Below are 27,979 nucleotides of genomic sequence, written 5' to 3'. Positions count from 1 at the left end.
AGCTGACACCCTCAGAGTTCCTGAAAGAAATGTCCCTCACTACACAGCAGAGATTAGCAAATACGCATTTCACATGCCGACCACAGATCATCGAACTCTTAGATATGGGGGAAACAACACATCAAAAGGTAAGTAAAGGCCCGGGGATTTAGCTCAGTGGTTCCGGTGCCTGCCTCGCAAGCCCAGGGTCCCAAGTTCAATCCCCGGCACACACACAAAAAAAAGGTAAGTAAAGCCCAGAACACATAACTATTCCAAAATGATAACTAATAATAGGCATTGTTACTTAATCCTTCACTGGGTTTGCTTTACATCCTCCTTTTCTAGCTCTTATCTTGATAGCTATGTTTTGGTGTGGTAAAAATTACACTTAATAAGTGAAAACTATTTGAAACCACTTTTGACACAGTCACACTTTTTTTTTTAACTACTTCTGGATGTGATTTGACACTGTTGCTTATGGGTTAGGGCTAATTCCAAGAATTGTATTAGCCAAGTCCAATTAAGTTATCCTCTTGGCATAATAAGCAATCCTTACTCACCTGACTTGTCCACTAGGAAGGAAGGAAGCAGAGTTGTTTATTGAAGTAGGCATTCGTTGTCTATTTTGGCTCACTTTCAAGAACAAATGTATTCCTTCAGCCTAAGAAAACCAGCTATTTAACATGTTTCTGTATTCAAGTATAAACCATATGTTCTAGGCTTTAGAAGAATATGATTGTAATAGAAAGTCTTGTTTCCTACTCTTTAAATTAATCTCTTAAATTATATGCTTCATTTTCATGCACAAATTATGACATGAATCACCTCCATCAGTTGGACTGCTAGAGATGAGTCCCTTTCCAAAGGGTTCCCCAGCTGTTCCTGAGAGTCTTTTGAGTTGTAGCACAGGAGGCAAATGAGGCCACGAAGTCCCTGTGCTCTCCCTGCTACACCATTGTCTCCCCCTGCCTAGGATCTGCCAAGGATTCTTGGTCCTAAGCATTGCTAGTTTTAATTATTAATTAAACCTTAGCCATCCTGCACATCTAAGGAGGAAGGAGCATAGGCTTTCTTATTGTATAACTGCATAGCAAGTACTGTAAATTCTGCCTCCCCAAATGCATCTTTGATCACACCGCTTCTCACCACTTCCTCCACCACCATGTCAGTTCAAGTCACCATCATGTAGACCACTGGAGAGCCTTCCTGTTTCTATTGCATCCCTCCATTGTCAGTTCTCCACAAAGCACCAAGAGCAATTATAAAAATACAAATTGGTAAAAAAAAAATACAATCGGAACATGTTTCTTCCATGTTTAAAGCTGCCCAATGACTTCCTATTACTCTCATAAGAATTCTAAATTCAGTGCCCTAGATACTGAGGTCCTGTGTCATCTGGTCTTGTCTCCCTCGTGGCTCTTTTCCTTTCTTTAACTGCACTTCACTCTTGCTGCAGTTCCTAAACCATGTGGCCAGATACCCTAAGCTTCACACATGAATTCACAAGGCTTCACGGGATATTTTCAATTTTCAGGGGAAACAGTAGTGCCCCAAACCTATTGGGTACAACACAAACTATTAGCTTGAGGTAATTCATAGTATTGACATTAGATTGTGGTGAATTCCATTGAAGGTATAGTACTTTACAAAGTTGCCTTCCCAGTGGTTGCTGTGCTAAAAAGCAAGCATGGTACTTTATAAAAATCAAAGTAGAACAGGAAATGAAAGAGCTCTGTCCCTCTGCTTCCGTTGTACAGTGCCCAATTGGTGCACACATCCCATTAATAAGTTATTATTATTGTTCTTGTTGCTGCTCCTGTTGTTGTTTTGTATGTAAAAATTCATTTAGGTTAACCACATACATGTTTACCCTTTTATTGCTTTTCTTTTCTTTCTCTGTGAACTCCCAAGATAAATCCCCCTGTCCATAAATGGCACCCTTGGTATTTCCTTTAGAATTTATTGACAATAGCTGGGGATTTAGCTCAGTGGTTCCACTGCCTGCCCTGCAAGCCCAAGGGCCCCAGGTTGAATCCCAGTACAAAAAAAAAAAAAAAGAAAGAAAGAATTTATTGACAATAGTTTGCAAGTTTATCTTTCTGAAACTGTCTCAATTTGGACTTCATTCTTGAAGGGAATTTTCCAGGTAGACAACATAGTGTCTAGAGAGTTTTATTTTTTTCTTTTCTGGATTTAAAAGGTAGTGTTATTCTGCTTCTGTCTTATATTAATTATGCTGAGTAGTCAACAAACTTTTTTTGTCCTTGGAAGTTAAATATTCTCTTTTTTCCTCTTTAGCTTCTTTTGCATATTTTTTTGACCTTTGTTTTCAGTGGTTTTATAATTAGATATCTATGTATGGATCTTTTTTAAAATCCTACTTGAGTTTTTAAGGCTTCCTGTAACTTTGTTCTTGGGACTTCATCAGTTACAGAAAATTCTCTGTTATTATTTTATCAATATAGCTTTTACCTTACTCTCTCTTTCTGGGACTCTAATTACCTAATTTTGGGCTTTTTGCTATATTACCTACATACTTACCTTCTCTTCTGTATTTTCTATCATTTTAATCAGTCTTCCTAGTTCTGAATATTCTTCTAATCTTTATCCCAGTTCAGTAATTCTTGCTTCAGTTGTGGTTAATCTGCTATATAAGCCATGTATGTTGAATTAATTTCAGTTGTATAATTTTGAGATGTAGGATTTACATTCTTTTTATTGTGTCTATTGCTCTGCCAAAATTCTCAATCTTGTTTTTTATTTTCCTGTGTAGAGTAAGCATGAATCATATTGCTGTTACTACTGTCTTGTTTCGCTGGTTTTCATATATGACATCCTATTTCCTTATATTTCTGATCATTTTGTAATTTGCATTTTTTGTGGCTGAGATACATTTTTGAAGGTTGTAAAATGTAATAATTGGAAGACTGTAGAAATGATTTGAATGCTGTAGTCATGTTCTCTTCTTCAGGAGAGGACAAATTGCTTTTGCCAGACCTCTGTGAGACCAGTAATCCGGAATCACCTCCTTCATTCATGTTCAAGGCCTGAGATACCACCCTTACTCTGTATCTTACCCCTTCGTGAGTCAAAGGGGAGAAAGTTTACCGGGGTCTCTAACTTAAGAAGCCTTGAAATTTCAATCTCTGTCTCCCCATCTCTGCTGCATGCTCAAAAGTACTGTAGAGATCTCAGCTGCCCACTGTAATGTATGAAAGAAAAAAAAGCCCAATTTTCACTTTTTCTATTCACTTCACTTTCTACCTCTATTTATCTGTTTTCTCCTGGAGCACGACCGTTAATTTTTTACCATTTTGTTAGCTCGCCAGTGCTGCTAAGGAGGTATTTGTGGGGAGTTTTGATTGTCTGGTTGGCTGGCTTTTGTTTTTGCCTTGCTGGGAATCAAACTTAGGGCCTTGTGCATTTTAGGCAAGTGCCCTACCCTGGAGCCACACCTCTAGGCCCAGATATTGGTTGATAAACTTTCCTGATTATTCTCACAGGGGAGTAGATTCAAATGACTTTCTTCATCAGTAATAGAAGTGGAAGTCTAGGTTTGGTGTTCATATTTGCTTATTTTCCTTTTAACTGAGGACCAAACTTTTTATTTTCTTTGGTATTAAATAAGTTGATCACAATAACCTCACTAATTATAATTACCAATACTTATAGTAGGTACCCCTTTATGAATGTTTCCCATGTTCTAGTACTAATACTCACAGGTATATCTTCCCCAGCCACTGTGTTATTATATGAATAATTTACTCTTTCAATTGCAGTTTTCAGGAGTGGACTTGGATCATGCATTATTCCAGCCCTTTCCATCAGAAATCATATTCCAGAACTATACTCCCTGTGAAGTCTATGAAGTTCCACTGGTTTTGAGGAACAATGACAAAGTAAGTATGTTATCTGGGGGTAGATAAATTTTTCCAGGACATGTGAGAAGAGGTTAAATAAACAGAGGATACTGTAGAATCCTGATAAGTTCTTTAATTTGATAGATTTAGTATGAAAACATGCCCTTTGACTGTAAGCTTTATGAAGACAAGGTTGTTTTTCTGTTATTACTGTATGTTCAGGCCCATTTCAGTGCTTAGCAAATATTGAGCTCCTAACATGTGCACTAACATCTTGTTGATAAGGGATTAATTAGATGAATGGTATAGAGTTTTCATGTCTGACTAGTTGAGCTATGTTGATTCTGTGTTACAGATACCATTTTCCCAACTTGATATAATAAACTCTGCTCACATGAATTGCAAACATTAAGCATTTATATCTGCATCTTGCAATACATTTATGTGCTGTGAATTATACTTCTAAAAATTTTCTTTCTCATCTAAAAAATGAAAATCTCTTCCCTCTTTTCTGTCACGTCCCTCCTTTTAAAAAAATTTTATTTTATTGGTACATTTTAGGTATATAATATGATGACATTCATCATTGGAAATTTGCACCTTTACATAATCCCTCTTGGTTCTTATTTCTTCCCCCTTCCCCTGCCCTCCCTTCAACCCCTCCATCCCTGCCTATTTAAAAAGACTTTGTTTCCATTTTTTCATTTTCTCATATTAATTCCATTCCCTTCTTTCCTTTCCCCTAACCCTCCCACTTCCCCTTCCCCTTTGCTCTTTTCTTCCTATTTCATATTATGTATTATACCTTTTAGTCCTTATTTAAACTTTCAGTTTCTCACACTAGAGAAACTATTCAGTATTTACACTTGTGTCCTATTTATTTCACTTAAGAGTATCACCTCAATGTGCATCCAGTCAGCAATAAATGTCTCTAATTTCTCATTTTTTATGGCTGAGTAGTACTCCATTTTATTTTAAAAACCCACATTTTCTTTATCCAGTCTCCATGATGGGCATTTGGGCTGCTTCCAAGCTTTAGGTATTACAAACTATGCTGCCATGAACATGGCTGCACATATATCACTATGGTATGAATCTTTTTAATTTTTTTTTTTTTTTGGTACCGGGGATTGAACTTGGGTCCTTCTGCTTGCGAGGCAGGTGGCAGAACCACTGAGCTAAATCCTCGGCCTGTGTGGTATGAATCTTTTAATTCTTTTGGGAAGATACCCAGCAGGGGTATAGCTGGGTCAAATGAGACTTCCAGTCCTAGTTCTTTGAGGTATCTCCATACTGATTTCCACAGTGGTTGCACCAGTCTACACTCCCATCAGCAGTGGAGCAGGGTTCCTCTTTCCTCTCAGCTCTGTCTGCATTTGTTATTGGTTAATTTCTTGATAGCATCCATTCTTTCTGGGGTGAGGTGGAATCTCAGCATTGTTTTCATTTGCATCTCTCAAATGACCAGTGAAGTTGAACATTTTTTCATATGTTGATTTGCTATTTCTACTTCTTTGAGAAATGTCTGTTCATTTCAGATGCCCATTTTTGGATTGGGTCTTTAAATTTTGGAGGTCTGATTTTTTTAAGTTCTTTATAGATTCGAGACAGTAGAGCTTTTTCTGAGGAACAGCAGGTGAAAATGTTTTCCCACATTGTGGGTTGTCTCTTCACACTGCTAGTGGTTTCTCTCCCACTTGTTGATTGTTTGTGCTAGTTCATGGGCATCTGAGGTTTTGTTCATAAAATCTTTTCCTACACCAATGTCTTCAAGAGTTCTACCTAATCTATGTTCCAGCCAGTTCAGTGTTTCTGTTTTAATATTTAGATTTTTAATCCATTTTGATTTCAGTTTAGTGCATGGTAAGAGATATAGGTCTAGACTTAATCTTTGGCAATTTTTCCAGCACCATTTATTAAAGAGGCTATCTTTCCTCCAGTGAGGGTGTTTGGCTCCTTTCTCAAAGATGAGGTGGCTGGATCTTCTAATCCGTTCCTCTGGTCCTCAGGTCTATTTCTTTGCCAGTACCATGCTGTTTTTATCACAGTAGCTTTGTAGTATAGATTCAAGTTGGGAGTTGTAATACCTGCTGCCATGTCTCTGTTACCTAGAGTTGCTTTTGCTATTCTGGGTCTCTTCTTGGTCCAAATGAATTTTTGGATTGTTTTCTCAAGGTCCATGACACATGCTGCTGGGATTTCAATTGGGATTGCATTGAATCTATATAGCAGTTTTGGAAGTATGGCCATTTTCACTACGTTGATCCTTCCTACCCAGGAGCAAGGGATGTCTTTCCATTTTCTGATATCCTCTTCAATCTCTCTTTTCAGAGTGCTATAGTTTTCAGAGAAGAGGTCTTTGATTTCTTTTGTTAGGTTGATTCCTAGGTATTTCAGGTTTTGGATGCTATTGTGAAAGGAATTATTTGCCCTATTTCTCTCTCAGTGAGTCTGTTGTTCATGTAAAGAAAAGCTATTGATTTTTGTGTGTTGACCTTGTATCCAGCTACTCTACTGAATTTGGTTATTAAGTCTAGAAGACTTTTGGTGGTGTTCTTGGGGTCTTGTATATAGAGTATCATGTCATCTGCAAGTAATGACAATTTGACTTCTTCATTTCCTATCTTTATTCCTTTTATTTCTTTCTCTTGCCTAATTGCAATGGCTAATGTTTCCAAAACTATATTGAACAGGAGTTGTGATAGTGGGCATCTTTGTCTTGTTCCTGATTTTAGTGTGAAGGATTTCAGTTTTTGACCATTTAGTATGACACTGGCTGTTGGTTTTTCATAGATGGCTTTTATCAGATTGAGTTAGAGACCACCAATTCCAATTTTTTTGTAGGATTTTTATCATAAATGTGTGTAGGATTTTTTTTCAAATGCTTTTTCTGCATCTATTGAGGTGATTATATGGTTTTTGTCCTTGGTTCTATTGATATAGTGCATTACATTGATTGATTTGCATATGTTGAACCATCCCTGGATCTCTGGGATGAATCCCACTTGGTCAGGGTGTATGATCTTCTTGATGATCTTCTGCATTGTTTGCCAGTATCTTAGTAAGGATTTTTGCATCTATGTTCATTAGTGAGACTGGGCTATAGTTCTCTTTTTCAGGTGGGTCTTTCTATGGTTTGGGGATCAAGGTGATGCTTGCTTCCAGGAATGAATTCGGGAATATTTCTTCCCTTTCAATTTCATTGAAGTTTAAACAGCACTGGCAGTAGTTCCTCTCTAAATGTCTTGTAGAATTCAGCAGTGAAGCCATCATAACCTGGGCTTTTCTTAGTTGGGAAGTTTTTAATTACATTTTCAATTTCATTGATTGATAATTAGATTGTTTAGAATTTCTAGGTCTTCTTTGTTCAACTTTGGTCATTCATATGTATCTAGGAATCTGTCCATTTCTTCTGTGTTGTCCATCTTATTGGTGTATAGGTTCTCAAAGTAAGTATTGATGATCCTCTGGATTTCTGCTGGGTCTGTTGTAATTTCACCCTTTTCATTCCTAATTGCATGGATTTGGGCCTTTTCTTTCCTTTTTCTGATAAGGTTGGCTAAGGATTTGTCAATTTTGTTTATTCTTTTGAAGAACCAACTCAGCTTCATTGATTTTTTTGTATCATTCTCTTAGTCTCCATTGCATTAATTTCTGCTCTGATCTTTATAGTTTCCTCCCTTGTATGAGCTTTGGGTTTGTCCTGCTCTCCTTTTTCTAGAAGCTTGAGGTTCAGCATCAGATTGTTTAATTGGGCTCACTCTGTTTTCCTAATATAAGTATTCACTGCTATGAATTTCCCTCGTAAGACTGCTTTCATTGTGTCCCATAGATTCTGATATGTTGTATTGTCATTGTCATTCAATTGAAGGAACTGTCTGATTTCTTCTTTAATTTCCTCTGTGACCCATTGGTTATTCAGAAGTGTGTTGTTCACTTTCCATGTGTCCATGTAATTTTTGCAGTTTCTTTTGCTATTGATCTCCAATTTCATCGCACTATGGTCTTATAATATATGGGGGAAAACTTCAATTCTTTTGCACTTATTTAAACACGTTGTATGAGTGAGTATGTGGTCTGTTTTGGAGAACAACCCATGTGCAGCTGAAAGGAATGTGTATTCTGATTTTGTGGAGTGGAACACTCTGTAAACATCTCTTAAAATCATTTGTTCAAGGGTCTGATTGAGTTCTAGTATTTCATTGCTTGTTTTTTATCTCATTGATCTATTTGTGACAGTGGTGTATTGAGGTCTCCCACTACTATTGTATTAGTGCTTGTATGATTTGTCATGTCCGTTAGTATTTGTTTTTTATAATTGGGTACACTACTGTTTGTTACATAGATATTTATGATTGTCATCTCTTCCTCTTGGATTCTTCCCTTTACAAGGATATAGTGTCCTTCTTTGTCTTTCTTAATCAGTGTTGGTATGAAATCCACTTGATCTGCAAAGAGAATAGCTACTCCTGCTTTTTTTGGCATTCCTGATGCAAGGAGTATTGTTTTCCACCCTTTAACTTTCAGTCTATCAGTTTCTTTTTGAATAAAGTGTGTTTCTTGTATGCAACATATTGTTAAATCTTGCTTCTTGACCCATTCTCCCAGTCTATTTCTTTTGATTGCTGAGTTGAGACCATTAACATTGATGGTTATAACTGATATGTATTAACTTATCATTGTCATGACTTTTTCTTTTTGTTGGATTCTCCCACTTTGGTTTTAATTTCTTGTCATGCCTGGTGAATTCATCCTGCTGTGCTTCCTGGGGCTGTGATCCTCATTGTCTTTTCCTAGGATTTTGTCTAAAATTTTTTGGAGTCCTGTTTTGGTATTCATGAAGTTCCTAAGGTGCTCTTTGTCAGGAAAGTATCTTATTTCATCATCAATTTTGAAAGATAGTTTTGCAGAGTACATCAATCTGGGTTGGAGGTTTTTTTCCTTTAGGGCTTGAAATGCGTCACTCCAACCTCTTCTTGTCTTGAGGGTTTGCATTGAGAAGTCTGCTATGATTCTGATGGGCTTTCCTTTGTATGTGTTTTGTTTCTTTTCTCTAACTGCTTGTAGAACTTTGTTCTTCTGTTTGGTTTCTAGAATCTTAAGAATTATATGCCTTTGTCTAGATTTTTTTTTATCAAAGCTAGTTGGAATTCTATATGCCTCATTTATCTATATGTCAAGTTTTTTTCCCCTGTTTGGGAAGTTTTCTGCCATTACTTCTGTGAACAGTTTTTTTTATGTCATCTGCACTCTCTTGTTTCTTCATCGACTCCAGTCTTATGTTATTCTTCTTTGCATCATTTAGCAGCTGCTGGATTGATTTCTCATGGTCTCTTACTATTTTGAAGAAATTTGTCTTTACCTGGTCACTAATTCCAATCTTATCTTCTATATCTGAACTTCTGTCCTCACATTGGCTCACTCTGCTGTGTAGACTTCCAGCGGAGTTTTTAATATCCTGGAAATCTGTTTGAATCTGTTTTATGGATTCCATTTGTGTCCTATGTTGGGATTCCATCATGTTCCTCAGCTCCTCTATTTTTTTTATCTTTGTCCTCCCTAGATTTATTAATCATGTCTTTCACTATGGGCACAATCTCTGCTGTTATGTGAGAAATTATTTCTGGTTTCATTTTTTCCAGATCATCTTTCATTGCTAGTTCAGGGAGTCCAGGTGGTTGAGTAACAGAGTCTTCCATCTCCTTTCCCTTTGGGGTTGCTGTAGGTGATCTGGAAATCTAGTTTTGAGGCTTGTTTATGTGTCTTCTCATTTCTATGGTGGGGGGGGGATACTGCTGGCGCTTGTGTGGCTCACCTCCTCTGTGCTAGGAGCTGTGGTAGGTTGGCCCAGAAGCCTCCTACTCTGCCTGTCTCCTCCCTTCTATATCAAATAGCTTTCAGATTTTATCTGCAAATAGTTTTGAAAAGTTTCTCTCACTATCTATACTTCCTTTTCTCTGTGATTGCAACTGAGGATTTCTCCTCTGGCCTTATGCCTTTTTCTTCAGAGATAAATTAGAGTTTATTGAAGTAAATTTATTAAAAACCTAGAATTTCCTTGATATCTGACAATAATGAAAGAAGGAATAATGTAGAATTTCAGTGTAAAGCTCTGTTAATGTGAGAAGTAATCAGATGTGGAGGAAGGCACTGGAGAGACACAAAACATTGGGTTTAAAGACAAGTAGGAATACTTATAAGAGTCTAAGAATGTGGAGACCATGCAATTAGAGCTGGTGGAAAAAAGAGAAAATAAATCAAGTCAATGCAGGAATCCAAAGCACGTGGGAAGACTCACAGTTATATTCAGCACAGTAGCTCATTAAAGAAATCAGTGATGCCTTTCAGAGATCAATAGGGTGATTTAGTGACAGCACAGTCAGACTCTGAAGAAAATGATATATTTAGTTCTTTGCTGCAATATTGTTAGCAAGAGAAGCTCAGGGGACAGAGACTAAAAGGGTAGGGAAAGAGATAAAAAAGAATCCATGGTACTCAGGGTTATGTCCCTAGACCTCAAGAAGAGGTCTTCTATTTAGTCATTAAGCCTTTTCATATAGGGCTGGCTGCCAACCAATTCAGTTTCTCACTTCAAATTCTCTTTTCCCTTTTTACTCTTTTATTCTTTCACTGATATTCTTAGGTTATTAAAGACAGAGTAGAGCTAGTTTAAAGGGTCCTTTGGCCAATCCTCCCTGTCCCTTAACAAGAAATGATTATCAGTGAGGGCATATGAGTGAGTTAAGGGTAAGAGCATGTGCAAGTCTTGTCTGACAAAGGGCATTCCAGTCTCATTGATAAACCAACACCACTTGGTAAGATGCAACCAGAGGGAGAGGCTCATGGAAAGAAAGAGGGGCCCCACCCAGGGAATGTCTAGCTACCAAAAAGCAGACAGCTTTCTCCAGGCTAAGCAGGCTTGGTTTCAAGTGAGTTACACCATCATCCTTGTAACAAGTGGCTGTTGGAAACCTGCTTCTCTGTGCCTTAGTTCACAGGCTCACAGGAAGTTTGGAAGGGGGTTGGAGAACAGAGAAAAGTATGCCATTCACCCTTTATGTGCTTCCTCACTGACATGGAATACAAAACAAAACCTGTTTGAACATTATTTCTTTGTCTCATATGCACACACACCAAGTGAGAGTAAGCCATGAACACTCTAAACCACAGTGTGATTCTACCCTGGATACAATTATAAGCTCTCAGACTCTAGAGTCACTTGCTGGAGACCTTGAGCAAGTCATCTCACTTATCTAAGCCTTAGAGACTGTCTTGGTTTTCTCGTTGCTGAGGCAAAATACCTGGCACCCAAAGTTAAAGGAGGAAAGATTTATTTAGCTCACAGATCATATAAGTTTCAGTCCATAATTGGCTGGCTCCAAGGCAGGATGGCATGGCAGAGGGGCATCACAGAGAAACAGTTCATGACAGGCAGAAGGCAGCAAGCAGCAAGCAACAAGGAATAATCAATGAGGGACAGATTCTTTCTGTCCTTTTGTATTGCATCCAGAATACCTGCCCTTAGCCCTCACACCCAAAGTGGTGCACCCTTAATCCTACCCAGAACTATGCCAAACAAATCAATGGACTAATTTAGTAATCACATACCCTTAATCCCAGAGTCATCTCTGAAAAGCCCCACCTATGACCACATGAGGCTTTGGGGAGGCATCTAGACACAAGCCATAACATGGACAATAATAGCACCTATTTCAATGGTGTTTTGAATATTAAATGAGATATTAAATATGTTCAGCTGAGTGCTTGTCACGTAGTAAACAATATACCAATATGATTGTTATTACTGTTGATGTTGCTGTTGATTCCCTTTCTGGTTTATCAGTGGCAATTATGCCCTTACTAAATACCCTCCCAGAAAGCTTACCTTGTAGCATATGGCAAAACATAAATGATACTGCACAACCCCTTACCAGAGAAGCCAGTTCTGGTCCTGTCACATCTGCAGAAATCTCTTCCTTCTCTCCCTACTGCCTGGTCTTAAGCTCTGTCTAAGTTCTTTCTACATTTCTTCTTCTCTTTCTCCCACCTGGATTATAGCTTTGAGAGGTTGTAGGATTCCTTTTCTCATTTTTCACTTGAGCCTTTAGGTCATCTTTTAACTAGTTAACTTAGTCATAGTTAACTTTCTTCTGCCCTTTTGAGTCTTTATTTTTAAAATCCTACCCCATTTTTGTATTTGTGGAACCTTCAGCCCTGACCACCCCTATTCTCCTTATGATTACATTTCTTCTATTGTTCAGGCTGAAATAGGCAGTGATACACAGCCTGGGCAAGGCAGAGGAAAAGAGGATAAGACTTGAAATGAAACTGAAGCTGCCTGAGACTGGGCTAGGGGACACTGTTTTGTGTATATTCTTTCTTCCTTGTGGTGTGTACTTGGGCGGGGCTGGTCCCATAGGGAGCCAGGTAGAGTCAGATGGGGACTTACCTCTCAGCTGTCCTGCTTTCCATGGGAGTCAGAATGAAGCTCCAAGGTTATTGTAAGGGTGGAGTGGCCCACATGTCCCGTGTATGGTCTAGAAGGAGCACAGGAAGCATGATCTCTTCTCCTAGAGCAGTTCTTAAATGTTTGGAAATCCAGCTTAACTCCACTATGTGGGTAAAGTTTCAACTGATTAAGGAGCTAATTTATAGACAGTCACATTTAAATAATAAAATGAGCAAAAGTTTGCAATAATAATAAAATCCACAATATAATAATATTAATAAAAATTAAAGTTAAATATATGGAGGGGTTATTTCATGTGAGGCACTGGGATAAAGGTAGGCACTGTCATCCCTTTACAGTTGAGGAAACTGAAGTTCAGACCTGACCAGGGTCATATGTCTAGGAAGTAGTTAATGAAGGTTTTAGTCTCTATGTTTAACTCTAAAACTTGTGTGTTTTCTTCTGCTTTTTCACATGTCCATCATTCTGTATTTTTTCCTACAGATTCCAAGAATGGTGAAAATTGTTGAGGAAAGTTCACCTTACTTTAAGGTAATCAGCCCCAAAGACATTGGCCACAAAGTAGCTCCAGGAGTGCCATCCATTTTCCGAATCCTCTTCACTCCAGAGGAGAACAAGGTAATAGCAGCCCTGGCAAGAAATTGATTAAATACATGTCACTGGCAGTTCGCAATTTTAAACACTTATTCAGCTGTCAGTGGTGGCATTAGTGCTGGTATTACTGGTGTTATTGGTAGTAGTGGTGTTGTATTGGTTTATATTGGCAGTAATAGTGTTTGGTGTTGGCGGATGATGATGCTGGTGGTGATATTGTTGTTACTGATAGTTATATTCGTATGTTTTTGCTACTGTAATGAAATACCCAAGGGTGGGTAGTTATAAATAAAAGAGGTTTATTTAGCTCACAGTTTTGGAGACTGAAACATCAAACAGCATAGCTTCAACTCCTGCAGCCCTTCTTCCCTCTTAGCTGAGTTACCTCATGGTGGATGGCATTATGGTGAGAGCACATGGGAAAGCTAGAGATGAAATAGTGAGATGGAAATCAGAGCTTGGGAAGGGACCAGGAACAGCCTCTGAAAGGTCCACCACCTCTCAACATCACTATATTTAACACCAAGCTCCAGGACATAAACTCTAGAGGGACAAAAGCATCCCCAAACCATGGCACAAGGATTGGTGTTGGTGGTGTGCATGGTGTCACCGTTGATGGTGGCAATAGTGGGAGGAGGGATAAGGGTGGATGAGAGGAGGTGGTAGACCACTAGGAATGAGAAAAGAATTAATAACAGTGGAGGGCATATATGAGCTGAGAGTAGTTAAGGTGTAAGGAAAGCTAAATGTGCTGGACACATCCCCTGCACCATTGCCTTACCCATCATATTTGTATTTGAGTATATAACTCACAGGACACCAAAAAGGAAAAAGTATAGTCCAGATGCAATGAGCTGAGACAAATGATAAAGATTATGGCTTCTTAGAAGTTTGGGACTCTAGTTGGTTATAGCTTTCCTCCTCAGAATCTCACTTGTTTGGAAAGAGACCCAAAACCCAAATTTTGATCACGGTGTCAGCCTTATTCATTACAAAGATTGTGGCCAGGACCTGGGGCCCAGATAGGGTCTTCTGCTCCCCAGTGTCTGGTGGATAAGTCCTTAATAAGGGGTAACCTACCCTATGGTCTCACCCAACATGACTGGAGAATCTAGAGCTGAGAGCAGAGACCTGCCTGGTTTGCTTACCCCTGTCTGCACACGGGCAGGCTAGAAAGAACCTGCATTCTACAGGAGGAAGCCATTTTCCCTTAGCATCACCCACACCTTCAGGAAGTTGAGCCCATTTTCAGACTTTCCCAGTCATAGAAACTGTACTTTCTCTCAGGAGAGAAGAAGCAAGTAAGCTGGACCTAGGGTGGAGGCTTCCTCCCCAGCCCTTCAAGAGGGCAGAAGAGTTGGCTAAGTCTTTTCTTTGAGCTTAAGTGGGGACTCATGGGGAGGAGAAAAAGGGTTTTATCAGCATGATTGAGTGAACAAGTTGGAAAATAAGACTTAAATAGGGGGAACAAAGTGTCAGGCTATATATAATGTTAACAGCAAGCAAGTTTATCTGTTTGACACCATCTTGGCCAGAATCATTGGAGAACCAGCTCTGAGCCCCAACTTCTCCACCTCCGATACTCACTAGCTCCTGTTAACATCATCACCAACTCCTGTTACTAATAGGATTGTTACTACTTTTCTGGAGAGCAAGGGTAGAACATTTCATGTGGTCTGCCAAGCATGTGCTCACTGTAGTGAGCAGTTAAAAATGCTATTATAATCATCCTGCTGTTATTTTGCCACTTTGTATTGTTACTGTTTATTTCTTGGGTTACATTTATGGACCTGTAATTTTGTTTGGGGTACTGATGAAACAAATGCAGAGATTGATAACTCCAGATGTGGAGTTTTTTGTTATATATTGCTGAATTCCTCCTATTTTTCCTGGAGGCTCCTGTCTGTAAGCTATCTGTGAAAAGAACAGTGCCTTGGTTTCGTTTGGGTGTCAGCTTCCCACCGTCATTTCCTTGTGTGGCTGCTTGAAAGACAAATCATGCTGGATTTGGGGAGTTGGTGTTCCCTAATTTTTTTTCCTGTGCTGGAAAAAATATGTCTTCTTTTGGATAAGCACTGTTCTACCTGCAAGTAGCCTGGCTGGGACTTTCTGAGGAGATGGAGTGTTCTGTGTCGTGATAGGCAAGTGGGTTACATGATGGTTTCATTTGTGCTTCCCAATATAGCTACAACATGTATCTTAAAAGCTGTATAATAATAGAAAAGGGAATGGGTAGAAACCAAAATCGGTGTAACCAAAATAACAGATGTTAATAATTGTTGAATTGGGTGATAGGTACACTGGGGTTTGTTACACTATTTTGTTTTTTTTTAATGTATGTTTTAAAATTTCCATAATCAAAAGCTGAAAAAAGAGAGATTTTTTACTGTTTATAATGCTTATCTATACTCAAATCCTAGTTGGAATGTACTGAAAGTATATTGGCATTTACCATGAAATGCTAATGTTCCCATTGAAGATTAATATACTTGACTATAGTTTGTGGTTGCTGATAGTATTCCTAGCTCTCAAGTTCCCTCTTACCATTCTCCTTATACAACATCACATGTCTATTGGGAAATCCCTAATTTAAAAAATAAAATAAAATAAGTTAAATGTCATTATACTCATTTCTTTTAAATATTTGAAAGTTACCAAAAGTCACATGTGTGCATAAGGAGACACTGTGAGCTTAATAGTTACCTATGAGAAATTTTACTATCCAATTTTGGCTACCTTTAGAGTTTATACAGGACTTGGACTCTACAGTATAATGAACTTTACCAAATTCATCTTTGTAAAGGCGGAGTTGTTTTCTTCTTGTGCTGGCCAGCTCAGGCTGACAGTGTGTGTTCAGTGTCTCCATTTGCCCTTGCCCTTGGAAGCAGCTGGAAGGCTGATAGGGCTGTGCACAGAATGTCCGGCTAGGGTTAGGCGTGCTGTCTTCTGTGCTGTTCCCAGAATGCAGCCGAGGAGGAACCAGAGCCAGATTTATTTTAGGAAAAAGTCAATCATTTTACCAAGTGTCACCGTTTCTTCAGTTGGCCAGACTGAGAGCCGAAGTGTGTGCATGTGTATTTTCCCCTCCTTATCCCCTGCTGATCTGAGCCCTCTCCATTTTCATTTACCCTCCTCACATCTGGAGGGTGAGATATGTAAATTGCAGCATGCCACAGTTAATAAGCCAGGCCCCTTTCAATAGGATTTTCAGCACCCATGTATATTAGCACTTCCAAGATGATAATGCAATTTACATTTTTTCCTCTGTCATCTATTAATCTGGCTTCCTGGGGATGGACATGCTAAGAATGCCAAATATCCAGATAACAGATGCAGCAAATTCACTTTGGCTTTTCTTATCTCTCCTCACCCAGAATTTTTTTAAACCATAGGATATGTTATTAATCTAATAATCCTTGTGTATATATCATGCACTATTGAAATATAATAGTCAGTGTTATCATAAAATAACACTATAAGGTTCTGAACCTGGAATTTTTCTTCACCTCTTAAATTTGAATCTTTAGTATTAAAATGAGCCTAAAAATACTAAGCCTTTGCCAGAAAGCAAAACTGAGTATTTCCTTGCACTTAAAAGAAAGCTTCTGTTTATAGTGGGTTTGTATGGATACAGCAGCAATGCTGGAAGAAAATACTGTATGCAAATTTCTTACTCAGCTGTCTTTTGAGAAAATATCTAATTTGTTGTCAAAATGGTTTTCCTGATCTGTTACTAAGAAATTTTAAAACCATGTTAATATAGTTGATGTTTTCTAGGTGTACAATAATTATAAATTATATTGCCAGCATTTTGAATCAAAGGGTAGATATCACAAAAATTTCTTCTTTTTTTTGGTATTGGGGATCGAACTCGGGACCTTACGCTTGCGAGGCAGACGCTGGAACCACTGAGCTAAATCCCCAGCCCATAAAAATTTCTACAATCAATAATTTTGTTTTGTTTTGTTGAGACAGGATCTAACTATGTAGTTTAGGCTGTCCTTGAACTCACTATGTCCCCCAGGCTGGCCTCAAACTCATGGCGATTTTCCCACCTTGGCCTTCTAAGTGCTGGGATTACAGGTGCGCACCACCACACCTGGCTCACAATCAATAATTTTTATTTGCAAACATAATGATAGGGATTTTACTTTCTTCCTGCCTGGAATGAGCCCTCCCTATTCTGTCTGGTACCCCCTATAATGCTAGGGCCTGGTGCAGTACCTGACACATAGGAAGTGTGCAATAAATATTTGTTGAGTGAGATAAGTAAGCAAAAGTTAATCTCAAAATTTAAAGAACTTCTGTGAACTTTAGGATGGCCTACAGATGATAAAAGCAAAAGCATCTAAAAAGGACTCAAATATCTTTTTGTAGTCTTGAATATATTAGACGTCAACTTGCTTTCTTGTCATTTCAACTAGGAGAAAGATACCTAGGAAGTCTTCACTAAGAAGAATGTTTCTCTCCATTTTTTTCATATTTTCATTGAATCACATCACTATATTTTTAGATTCCTAGACATGATGAATATATATAATAGGCTAATGAGGACCTTAGGAATTCTCTTTATGAAGAACTCTTGATAGCTTATTACCAAATAATGATGTTAAAAGTGAAAAATAGTCTTTGACTCACACTGGGCATTCTGTGAGCCAGGATTCAATTCTTTCAGGCCCAATTCTGTGAGCCAGTATCCAATGGAGAACATAATAAGGTTTGGCCTTCTTGGAACTTATGTTCCAAAATGAATACACAAACAAATATAATTTAATGTCAGGTATCAACATGAATGAGGCTAGACAATCATTAAGACTCTTTCTTCAATAGGTGAGAGAAGACTTTCTGTTTAGGTGACATTTGGGCAGAAAACTAACTTAAGCCATGTGAACATCTGAAAGAAATGCTCTCTGGGAGAGGGTACAACAGTGCAAAGGCCCTGTGGCAGAAACATGCTTGACAGTAGTCTGAGGGAAGTACAAGATGGCACTGGGGCTGGAGCAGAGGAAGCTGCTAGGAAGATGGCAGGAGATGAGGTGGAGATCATGAAAGACCTTAGAAGTCATGCAAAGTGGAGTAGGAAATGTCCATCAAGTATTTAAAATATCTTTATTATGGAAACTTTCACACATACGTAAAAGTTGATTATAATCACCCAGCTTTTCTAATTATTATTGCCTGATCCATCTGGCTCCATCTATCCTGCTCCTTGCCCCAGTGGAGTTTAAATACATGCATCATACTATTTCAACTGTCAATGCTTCGTTATTTGTCTCTCAAGGATAAGGACCTTTTCAAAGGTTAACATAACCACAATACCATTAGCACATCAAGAAATTACCTAAGTTGCCAGGGATTTAGCTCAGTGATTCCACCCCTGCCTCACAAGTGCAAGATCCCAAGTTTGATTCCCGGTACCAAAAAAAAAAAAGAAAGAAATTACCTAAGTTCCTTAATATCACCCAATACCCAGTCACCATTTAGGTTTCACCAGTTGAATCACAGCTCTTTTTTTTTAAGTTGGTTTGCTTAAACTGGGATGCAAGCAAGAGTTGCTGGGTGATCCCCATCGGACTGTTCCAAATGTCTTCATCTACTGTGGCCTGTAACAGGATGGGGAGATCTTGAGCCCAGATTAGATTCATGTTTCCTTTTTTTTTGAGGGGGTGGAATCCTTCCTAGGTGGTGTGGTGCTTCTGATTGCATCACATCAGAAGTTTTGGTTTTTGTAAGGATTCAATGAAAATCATTACCTGGATCACTGGGATTTAAGTTCTTCTACAGTTCTATAGTTGATTTGCAACTACTGGTTCAAAGCCTTCTAAAAACAACAAAACTTTTCCACACCAACTTTTTAGTGAGGTACATTTCATGCAGTACAGATAGTTAAATGCTTGGTCCTTTCCCTTTATCTACCCTGGTGGGTTTAATTAGCAACGGCACAATCTGCCGTACATTTTAGGATCATTCTGGCTGTGGAGTAGAGATTAGACTGATGGACGTGCAAGGCCTAACAACTATTTGCCTACCCTTGACATCTGTTTTTTCTTTCCTCATTGCCAAGACAATCAGAATTCTTAAATTATTTTTAACTGACAAAACTATGTATTTATGGCATATACTATTTTGATATAGGTACAGACATGGAATGACTAAATCAAGCCACTATGTTTATTTTATTTTTGGTGAGGACATTTGAAATCTACATTTTTAGTGATTTCCAAGTACTACATTAGTCAATTTTTTTTGTTGCCAATATCATAAAACCCTAGACCAGGTAAGTTCTGAAGAAAAGAGGTTTATTTTGGCTCACAGTTCCAGTCCAAGGGTGAAGAGTGGGCCTCTTTGCTGGTGAAATCCCCGGGCAGTGCAAGGCATCACACAGCTAGAGACTGGGCATGTATGTGTGTACGTGCATGCACATGGTATCTTCTGGTCTCTCCTTACAAAACACTAGCAATGCAATCCTGGGGCTCTACTCTCATGACCTTATCTATTCCTGGCCATTTCCCCAAGGCTTCACTTCTAAACCCCATAGTAGGATTAAATTTCAACCCTCTTAATACCTCACAATAGGGATTAAATTCCAATACATGAGCCCCTGGAAGAGACACACTCAAACCATATGGAAACCATAGAAAGTACTATACAATACATAGCTATTAACTGTAATCTCCGGCTTGTACAATAGGTCTCCTGAACTTGCGCCTCCTGTCTGAAATTTGACCAACATCTCCCGATCCTACCAACCCCAGCCTCTGATAACCCCATTTTACTCTGCTTCTATGTTTGATTGTTTTTATGTTCCACATATCAGTGAGATCATATGGTATCTGGCTTTCTGGGCTTGGTTTATTTACTTAACATAATTTCCTCCAGATTCATCCATGTTGTCACAAACAGAATCGTCTTCTTTTTAAAGGCTGCATAGTATTCCATTGTGTATCTATCCCATACTGTCTTTAATCATGTATCCATTGTTGTATACTTAGGCTGATTCTATATCTTGGCTATTGTGAATAGTGCTTCAGTGAATGTGGGAGTGCAGATTTCTTAGCAATATATGTTTCATTGCTTGTGCATTTAGACCCAGATGTGGAATCATTGAATCTTATGGTACCTCTGTTTTTAATTTTCAGAGGAACCTCTACACTGTTGTCCATACTGGCTATACTAGTTTAAATTTCTACCAACAGTGTATATGGGAGAACCGCAAATTTTGATTGAGCTCACTGTTACCTAAAATAAGAGATTATTATACTTCTATACCAGCCTTGCAGCTGTGTGTGTCTTACTGTTTGCTGATGAAATGTAAACAGAAGGACTTCCGGGCTTCTACTTAAAGAGAGTTGGCCTGGCAGGAAATGCTCTGCTAACCTCCTCTGGCCTCCAGCATGGCTGTGAGAGAGTGGCATCCTTGGGGTCACCTGCCCCATGAGGTGACGTTGAGGATGCTAGAATGGGAGAGCAGGAAGTTAGGAATTTGGGTCTCTGATGACACTTTTGAGCCAAGCTGGCTTTCCTAAATCTGGACTTTCTTATGTGAAGGAAATAAACGTTTATCTATTCTAAGCTACTCTTATTTTGCTCTTTTTCCTGTTGCATGTAGCTGAACTGCACCCTGCCAAATATAGGGAGAAAAGGCTTGCAACAGCTCAGGAAGAGACAAGGAGGGTGGGACTAGGGTGGTGGCAGCAAAGGAAGAGCTAGGAGCTCTTACTATAGGGCTATCAGAACTGGTGGATGAAGTCTAGATTGACTCCTAAGATTTTGTCCAGCAGCAGGAAAAGCTAGGTAGGGAATTAGAAATAAGATGGGAATGTGGAATTAACCCCTGGATTTGGCAGAGCCATTTAGTGACCTTGGTGTGCAGTGTTTCTATGGAATTCTGAGCACAGAACTCTGATTGGGTGAGTTAAAGAGAAAATGGAAAAATGAAGAAGTGGCAAAATTGAGTATAAATAACATCTGTGAGGAGTTTTGCTATAAAAGGTAGAAAAAAAATGGGAAGAAGCTGAAGGTGGATGTTGAGGTCAAGGTTAGGGTTTTTTTTTAATAATTAAGATGAGATTATTCAGGCATGCTTATTAGCTGATATGTGAATTTTTGGTAAAGAGGGAAAATCAGTGATTCAGGCTTTAATATCTAGCACATTTGAGAGGGGTTAGTCTTAGAAATAGGAGTGAAGGCAGGATTGGTAGATTTAAGGGTACCTTGACAAGCAAAAAAAAAAAAAAAAAAACTGAAGAGGAAATTGCCCTAAGTGGTTGATTTATACATGAAGTAAACATTGTACACATAAATTTGGAAATCCCAGGTCTCTTTTCAAGCCAAAGATCAGAAGTGATTCTCTTTTACCAGATAAAAAAATGTAGCTACCTCTAGGAGGACCCAAGCTAAATCACATGAAGAGCCATAGTGGTAGGGAAAACCCCCAAATACTGGCTCAGTCTTGTTTTAAAACTGGCTGGGATTTCAGAACTTAAAATTCTGATTGAGGAGATACTATATAATAAATGCTTTCAACTGTCTAGGGAATTTAGAACATTTTCCAGGGATACTGAGTATGAAATTCCTAATCAGAATTTCTAGTCCTAATCAGATCTGGTTTTACTTTGTTGCCATTTCTCCATCAACTTTAGGAGTGGAGAAAAAGCAGATAGAAGATGTAAGGGTTTAGCCACACTGGCCTTGGCCTTGATCACACAGAAAGTCATTTACTGCGGTAGAAGACATCGTTTCCCTCTGCTGAGATTTTAAAGGAAAGAATTATTGCCATGTTTGCATTCTACCACAGGACTAATACAAAATCAAGATTCATTCTTTTCACTTCTCAGCAAGTCACGCCTGCCATTTGCACTGTCTGTTGCTGGCTCGCTCTTTCTTTCTTTCTTTCTTTCTTTCTTTCTCTCTTTTTCTTTCTTTCAGCTTGGAGGATGGGCATGTCACAAGGAAGACAAAAAAAACAAAAATAGTTTAAAAGCTTCATCTGGAAAGCATTGTTATGTAGGATCACATTTTAAGAGACAGAGTTGATTCATGGCTAAGACTGTAGTAGTAGAGGGGAAGGATATGGCTTTGAATGGTGACCTGATTGCTCTGGTTCTCGGTGCAGTGAAAGGGATTCCGTCAACTAAAGTAACTGCTTAGCTTGCAGGCAGACAGACCCTCCCAAACCATCACATCTGAATTAATTCTAAGCCAGCAGAGCAATATATAATGGTATATCACATGATCTAAAATAGTCCTATTAAATATATAACTTCAGAGATTGGAATACGTTCTCAAGGAATTGTTTAAAGGACTTTCTTCATATTATTTTATAGATATATAAAATGACCATGAAAACATACATAATTCTGATCAAATTTCAAACTGTTCGCATTTAGGAACTTGAAAAGATTTGAAAATATCCCTCTTAATGTTTCAATCCTCCTCTTAAACCATTTCTAGCTGTCCTAAATTCCTTATAGAACAAAGCAGAGGATATGTGAAGATAGAATAAAATAAGACAAAACACTCTGGGATCTTCTCTAATCCTGGATTCAGCAGCATCGTTTGTTTTTTCCTCTCTCAAAGCCTCAATTAATATTAAGTTTCCACATGTGCCAGCTGCTTTCCCAACAAAACCTTTGCTGGCTAAGTTTGATCACCTAAGAAAAAATGGAAAGAGTTCTTATCACTTTAGGATTTGGTTGTAATCAGATAGACTGATGCATTATTGAATTCTATGGGGTTTGCTAAGATCAAATATCTTAGTGTAATTTATACTTCCTTATGTCTGGGTAAAATAATTTCTGAGCCTGGCATCACCATCTGGAAACCAGAATCAATTGCAAAGTGAAGAGTCTAACACCCCAGTTCTAATAAATTCCATGAGTACCATTCATTAATTTTTATTACTTGCTCCTACCTTAGGATTTTTATGGCAATTCCCCTTACCAGGAACAGCATGTTCATGGAGCTCTCCCAGCTCCTGCTGGCTCCGGGTCTCCATCTAAAGGTCACTCAGGGAAGCCACCTTGGTTGTCCTAACCTAAAGCAGCCCCTTCCCACGTTATCACTTGACCGTGTCTTATTTTTTTCAAACCCCTTTTTCACTTTCTGAACTTATCTTGCCCTATTATTATAATCATTTTTGTATTATTATCCTAACAACAAGAATGAGCACACATTGAGTTTTTCCTATGTGCTGCACACAAAGCACTGTATTTGATACAAAACTTTAAGTATGACAGCTAACATTTACTGAGTATTTGCTACTCTCCAAACCCTAAGAAAAGCACTTCACCACACCTGTCCTGGTCAGTGTTATCTCTTGCCTGGACCCTGCAGTGGCTTTCTAACTGGTCTTCCCCCTTTGGGGTACTAGGAAAAGGGTCTCCCGTTGGGCTTATACAGTTGGGACCAGCAGAGTTGGCTAGATTTCATCCCCCATTCCTACCCCTGGGCACAATTGCAGGCAGTGCCATTAATCAGGAGCTTTGGTTTGAGACATGATATATTTACATTTTATGAGGTGTCATCTGGGTAGCTGGCTATGGGTGTAGTGTTTGGGGGTTGCAGAGAGAACTGCAGATGTAAAGGCCATGTTTCAGAGCCATGCTGGCTATTTCATCTTTACATTTATTTATTTATATATTACATTATATGTCTCTTGTTCATTGTCTTGTCCATTCTCATGTAAGGGGAAGAGGGTTGTGACATGTCTGTTTCCTAATCACTTGTATTCCGGGGCACTGAAAAAACATGGTCGGAAGAATAAACTAATTGGGGATACCACTGCTTCCTACCTGTTCTATGGTTTCCTAAGCTGAGTGCATGGTAGGTCTGTATGTCAAATCTATATGTCAGATGATCCCATTCCTACCCTGTGATCAAAGCCAAAAGAGTTTTAAAAAGAAAACAAAATCTTCTAGGCTAGAAATATAACTTGTCTACACATACCACGTAGGAGGCCCTGGGTTGTGGACTTTATGGTACCAAAACCTGGTACTCAAAACAAAAACAAAACAGAAACCCCTCCACCACTTAATACCATTTACAACATAATTACTGAAAGGAGATTTAAGTTCAAAATGACATTCCATTTACCAAGAATGCCTTGGAGCTAAAACACACCAACACAAAGAGAAAATGGAAAATGAAGAATAATAAACTGGGGTTAGATAATACCTTCCTTTCATGGTGATTTCTGAGCTTTTGGCCATTTCTTGAGGGGACTGTTAGCATTTTCCTCTTACATTAGTCTTGGTCATTGCTGAAGATTCACTTTTGACTTTTGCTTTGCTATGTTACTAGTGAGGACTCTATTTCTATCTCCAATGAGAGGACATAAAGAGTGACTTTATTCAACATTTCTCTTGCATTTAGACTCAAGAATGGGAAAGATAGATGCCAAGGGCCTCAGCATTTTTATTTGGAATGGTCAGTAATGCTTTGCACAAGAGAAGAATTTCAAATAAGACCATGTATCGGTTACCTATTGCTGTATAACAATAAAACACTCCAAAACTTAGTAGCCTAAATAATAAGCTTTTATTATCACTCACGAGGCTATAGTTCAATTGGGTAGTTCTTCTGGTCTTGGCGAGGCCTGCTCCCGTATTAAGGCAATGACTCTGCTTGCTCATTTTGGTTGGGCTCCCTCCCATACCTGGACATCAGCTGGCTGAGGCTAGATTGACATGGCCCTGGCTGGAACATCTGAGCTCTCATCCCACAGTGGGCCACCCACTCATCTTCACATGGCAGTGGCAGTGTTCCAAGAGCAAGGCTGGCAATGCCAAAGCTTCTTGAGGCCTCAGCTTGAAACTGGCATGACATAACTTCAAAGGAAGGGATGGGGACATAGACTCCACTCCTGATGGAGGAACTGCAGAGTCACATTGCAGAGTGTGAGCACAAAGAGACCATTAGAATCATCCATGCAACACATGGGCTGGAAGGGTAAATAGGGATTAGAAGGTTGCCATGAAGGAACTGGTGTGAATCTCCTTTGATCTAAAGCAAAATATCTTTTGCCTGTCACCATTTCCCTTCCCACCTCTCAGGTATATGGGAAACATGTGAAGCCTGAGATTCTCTCCTGGCTTGTAGGTTTTAACACTTGAGCTGTACTCCTTCTCTCAGAAGAGACTCTCATTAAAAGTACATGGACTTGAGAAGTTTCACAGAAATACACTAAATTGTTATGCAAAAATGCCTGGCATAACCACTGTTTTTCTTGCATAATTAATTTGATTCTGTTGGTTTTTTTCACAACTAATGATTGTATCCTTCCCTCGTAGGATTACGCCCATGTGTTGACCTGTGTTACTGAAAGAGAAAAGTTTATTGTACCCATCAAAGCTAGAGGTCCACGAGCCATCCTGGATTTTCCCGACGAGCTGAATTTTTCCACTTGCCCTGTCAAATACAGCACTCAAAAGATTCTGTTGATACAAAACATTGGCAACAAAGACGCTGTGTTTCACATCAAAACTCATAGGTATGCATGCCTTGGCTCTTGTTTTTGATTGTTTACAGCTAAAGCTGGTCAGCATAAGTACTTTGCTAGAATAGCATTCAGGGTGGAATTGTTTGTTACGGTCCTCAGCTGTAAAGCCAGGAGACTTCACTGACATTAGATTAGACTTCCTCTTCATCCTAAGAGGAAGCTAAAAATCAAAGTTTAATATCTTATACCCACTTTTTACCAAAGCTTCCTGTTTGTTTGGTTTTTAAAAGTGTTTAATAAATGTCCTTCTTTTAATATATCATGGGAATTTATAAATAAAAATATTTGTTTTGACTGACAGTTTTTATAACTAGCTGTATTAGTTTGCTCTTGCTGTTATACCAAATTACCACAAGTTTAGTGGCTTAACACAAGATTATTATCTTACATTTCAGGAGTTCAAAAGTCTCACTGGGCTAAAATGCATTATCCACATTTCAGCAGGTCAGAGGTGTCAACTGGGCTGTGATCCTTTGGGAAGCTTGTGGGGAGAATGGATTGTTTTGCCTTTCCCAGCTTCTGGGGCCATCCGTATCCCTTGGCTCATGACTCTCAGTTTCTCATCTGAAAGTGGGGGAAAGTATTGTAGCCACATTATAGAATTGTTATGAGGAAAAGATAAATCAATAAATATAAATTTCTGATGTATAGTAAGTGCTATATAGTAAGTTTTGGCTCGTGTGTGTGTGTGTGTGTGTGTGTGTGTGTGTGTGTGTGTATGTGTGTTTTCAAATGAGCCAATTCCACAGTGGTTGGCAGAATAATAGTTCCCCAAATATGTCCATGCCCTCATCCCCAGAACCTCCAAATAGATAATGTTACATGGCAAAAGAGATCAAAGTTACAGGTGTAAGCAAGGCTGCTAATTAACTAACCTTAAAATGGGAAGATTATCCTGGATCTCCTGGATTGGCCCAATGTAATCACAAGGTTCCTAAATGTAGAACAAGGAAGTAGAAGGAAATTTCAGGATGATGAGATGTGAGAGGGACTCGGCCTACTGTTGCCTGCTTTGATGATGAGAAAACTGTAGGATAAGGAGGTTGTAGCAAGAGCACAGGGATAGAAGGCAGTGGAGTTGGATTTTAACCTGAGTATTTATGGAGTAGCTGTAGTGTAAACACCATGGGACAATATGAGAGATGATGAGACAGTCCCTGCTCTTGAGGAACTCTTACAGGATGGGAAAGAACAACTTGTTATGGGACATGAGAACAGAGGCTGCTTGGTGGGGCCTTAACAACATTGATTAGCTTGAGAAGACAGGCAGAAGGGATCAAGTTCTTTTTTATGACTTTTTCAAAAGTAGTATGTATATGGTTCTGGACTGTGAGCTCAATTTCAGAAGGGCTTTTTCTGTGGAATGTTTTTCTAGTTAAGGACATTTCTCTCCAAAAAAGGATTAGCTTTTGCTTCCACCCTGGTTCTCAAAGGTTAGACTACTATAAAATGATCGGTTGATGATTTCTTGGCTGAGGCATTCTTGGATTGGTGAAATATAATCCAACCCAAATCTGCATAAAATACAAAACCCAAAGCTATGACTTTCCTAGGGATACCTAGTTTCCCTTGCACAGAGACAAGATAGACATTTTCCTTTTTGGTGGTGAAAGAATGTTGTGGTAGTTCTTCAAGTTTCCCAGGTTTATGTTGGGATTTATTACCAGCCTCCTGATCCAAACATCTGAAAGCCTTGTCTCTTATTCTAGTAGAGTATTAGGAACCCAGGCTTCTGATTATTGGGAACTCAGGATAAGACCTAGTATTAGTTCAGTGGCTTACTGCTCTGGCTCCTCTTTCTGCTTTGCTTTGGAATCCAGTGAGTTTTCCTTATTTTGTCCTATACATTTAATAAGTTTTACTTTATCCAGTTCTTCTGGCTATTTTCTGGTAAAAGAATTTTAGGTTATGCAGTCTACTATATTATAGTTAGCAGGGTTGCCATATTTCAGGTTGAAGGCACATCCTCCAAGTATTTCAAGAGTATCACTATCTCTAAACCACTTCATGTAAAGCCACATTTCTGTTTGGTAACATATTTCTCTTGGCTGAAAATTTTGTTTTTAGTATTTCTTGTAGCACAAGTCTACTATAAATTTTCTCCATTTTTGTGTATTTGGAAAAAAGTCTACTTTTCCTTTATTGGTGAAAGATATTTTCTCTTCAGTATAGAATTCTAGGTCCACAATTATGTATATATATTTTCCAATATTTTAAAGATATTACTCAATTGTCCTTTGGCTTACATTTTCCTAATAACAAATTTGCTGTAATTCTTATCTTTGTTCTTCCACATGTACTGTAGTTATATCTTTTGGGGGGGCTATTTTCATAATTTTATTCTTATATTTGGTTTTTAGCAGTTTGAATATGATGTGTCTAGGTATGGGTTTTGTTTTTGTTTTTGTCTGGCATTTTGTTTTAATCTTACTGAGGTTCTCTGAACTTCCTGGATATTTCATTGATTTTGGAAAATCTCAGCTATTATCTCTTCAAATATTTCTCCTCCAAACTTTTCTTCTGCTTGTGGGGAAGTTCCATCTGCCACAAGTGAAAGCCACTGGTGACATGTGT

At 38.7% G+C, this 27,979-nt stretch overlaps 1 protein-coding gene across 8 annotated transcripts in view; it reads left to right on the top strand.

Moving 5' to 3' along the window:
* The window catches only part of Hydin (HYDIN axonemal central pair apparatus protein), a 410,895-nt gene that overhangs the window by 58,194 nt on the left and 324,722 nt on the right, over nucleotides 1–27,979 (top strand). For all 8 annotated transcript variants that reach the window (XR_015448741.1, XR_015448747.1, XM_087204682.1 and 5 more), the window contains 4 exons: nucleotides 3–128; nucleotides 3,762–3,881; nucleotides 12,796–12,930; nucleotides 25,197–25,396. Coding sequence is in view for 6 of the 8 variants with exons in the window: in XM_087204682.1 (XP_087060808.1) it covers nucleotides 3–128; nucleotides 3,762–3,881; nucleotides 12,796–12,930; nucleotides 25,197–25,396 (581 nt within the window). In the remaining 2 variants the exon portion in view is untranslated. The remainder of the gene's footprint in view (nucleotides 1–2; nucleotides 129–3,761; nucleotides 3,882–12,795; nucleotides 12,931–25,196; nucleotides 25,397–27,979) is intronic.

Source organism: Heterocephalus glaber, unplaced genomic scaffold, assembly GCF_053883595.1.
Source record: "Heterocephalus glaber isolate CG9 unplaced genomic scaffold, H.glaber_assembly_v1.0 deba00000071, whole genome shotgun sequence".
In the NCBI taxonomy this organism is placed as follows: domain Eukaryota; kingdom Metazoa; phylum Chordata; class Mammalia; order Rodentia; family Bathyergidae; genus Heterocephalus; species Heterocephalus glaber.
Note: the sequence above shows the minus strand (reverse complement) of the source record. Positions and strands in the feature narration are given on the sequence as shown.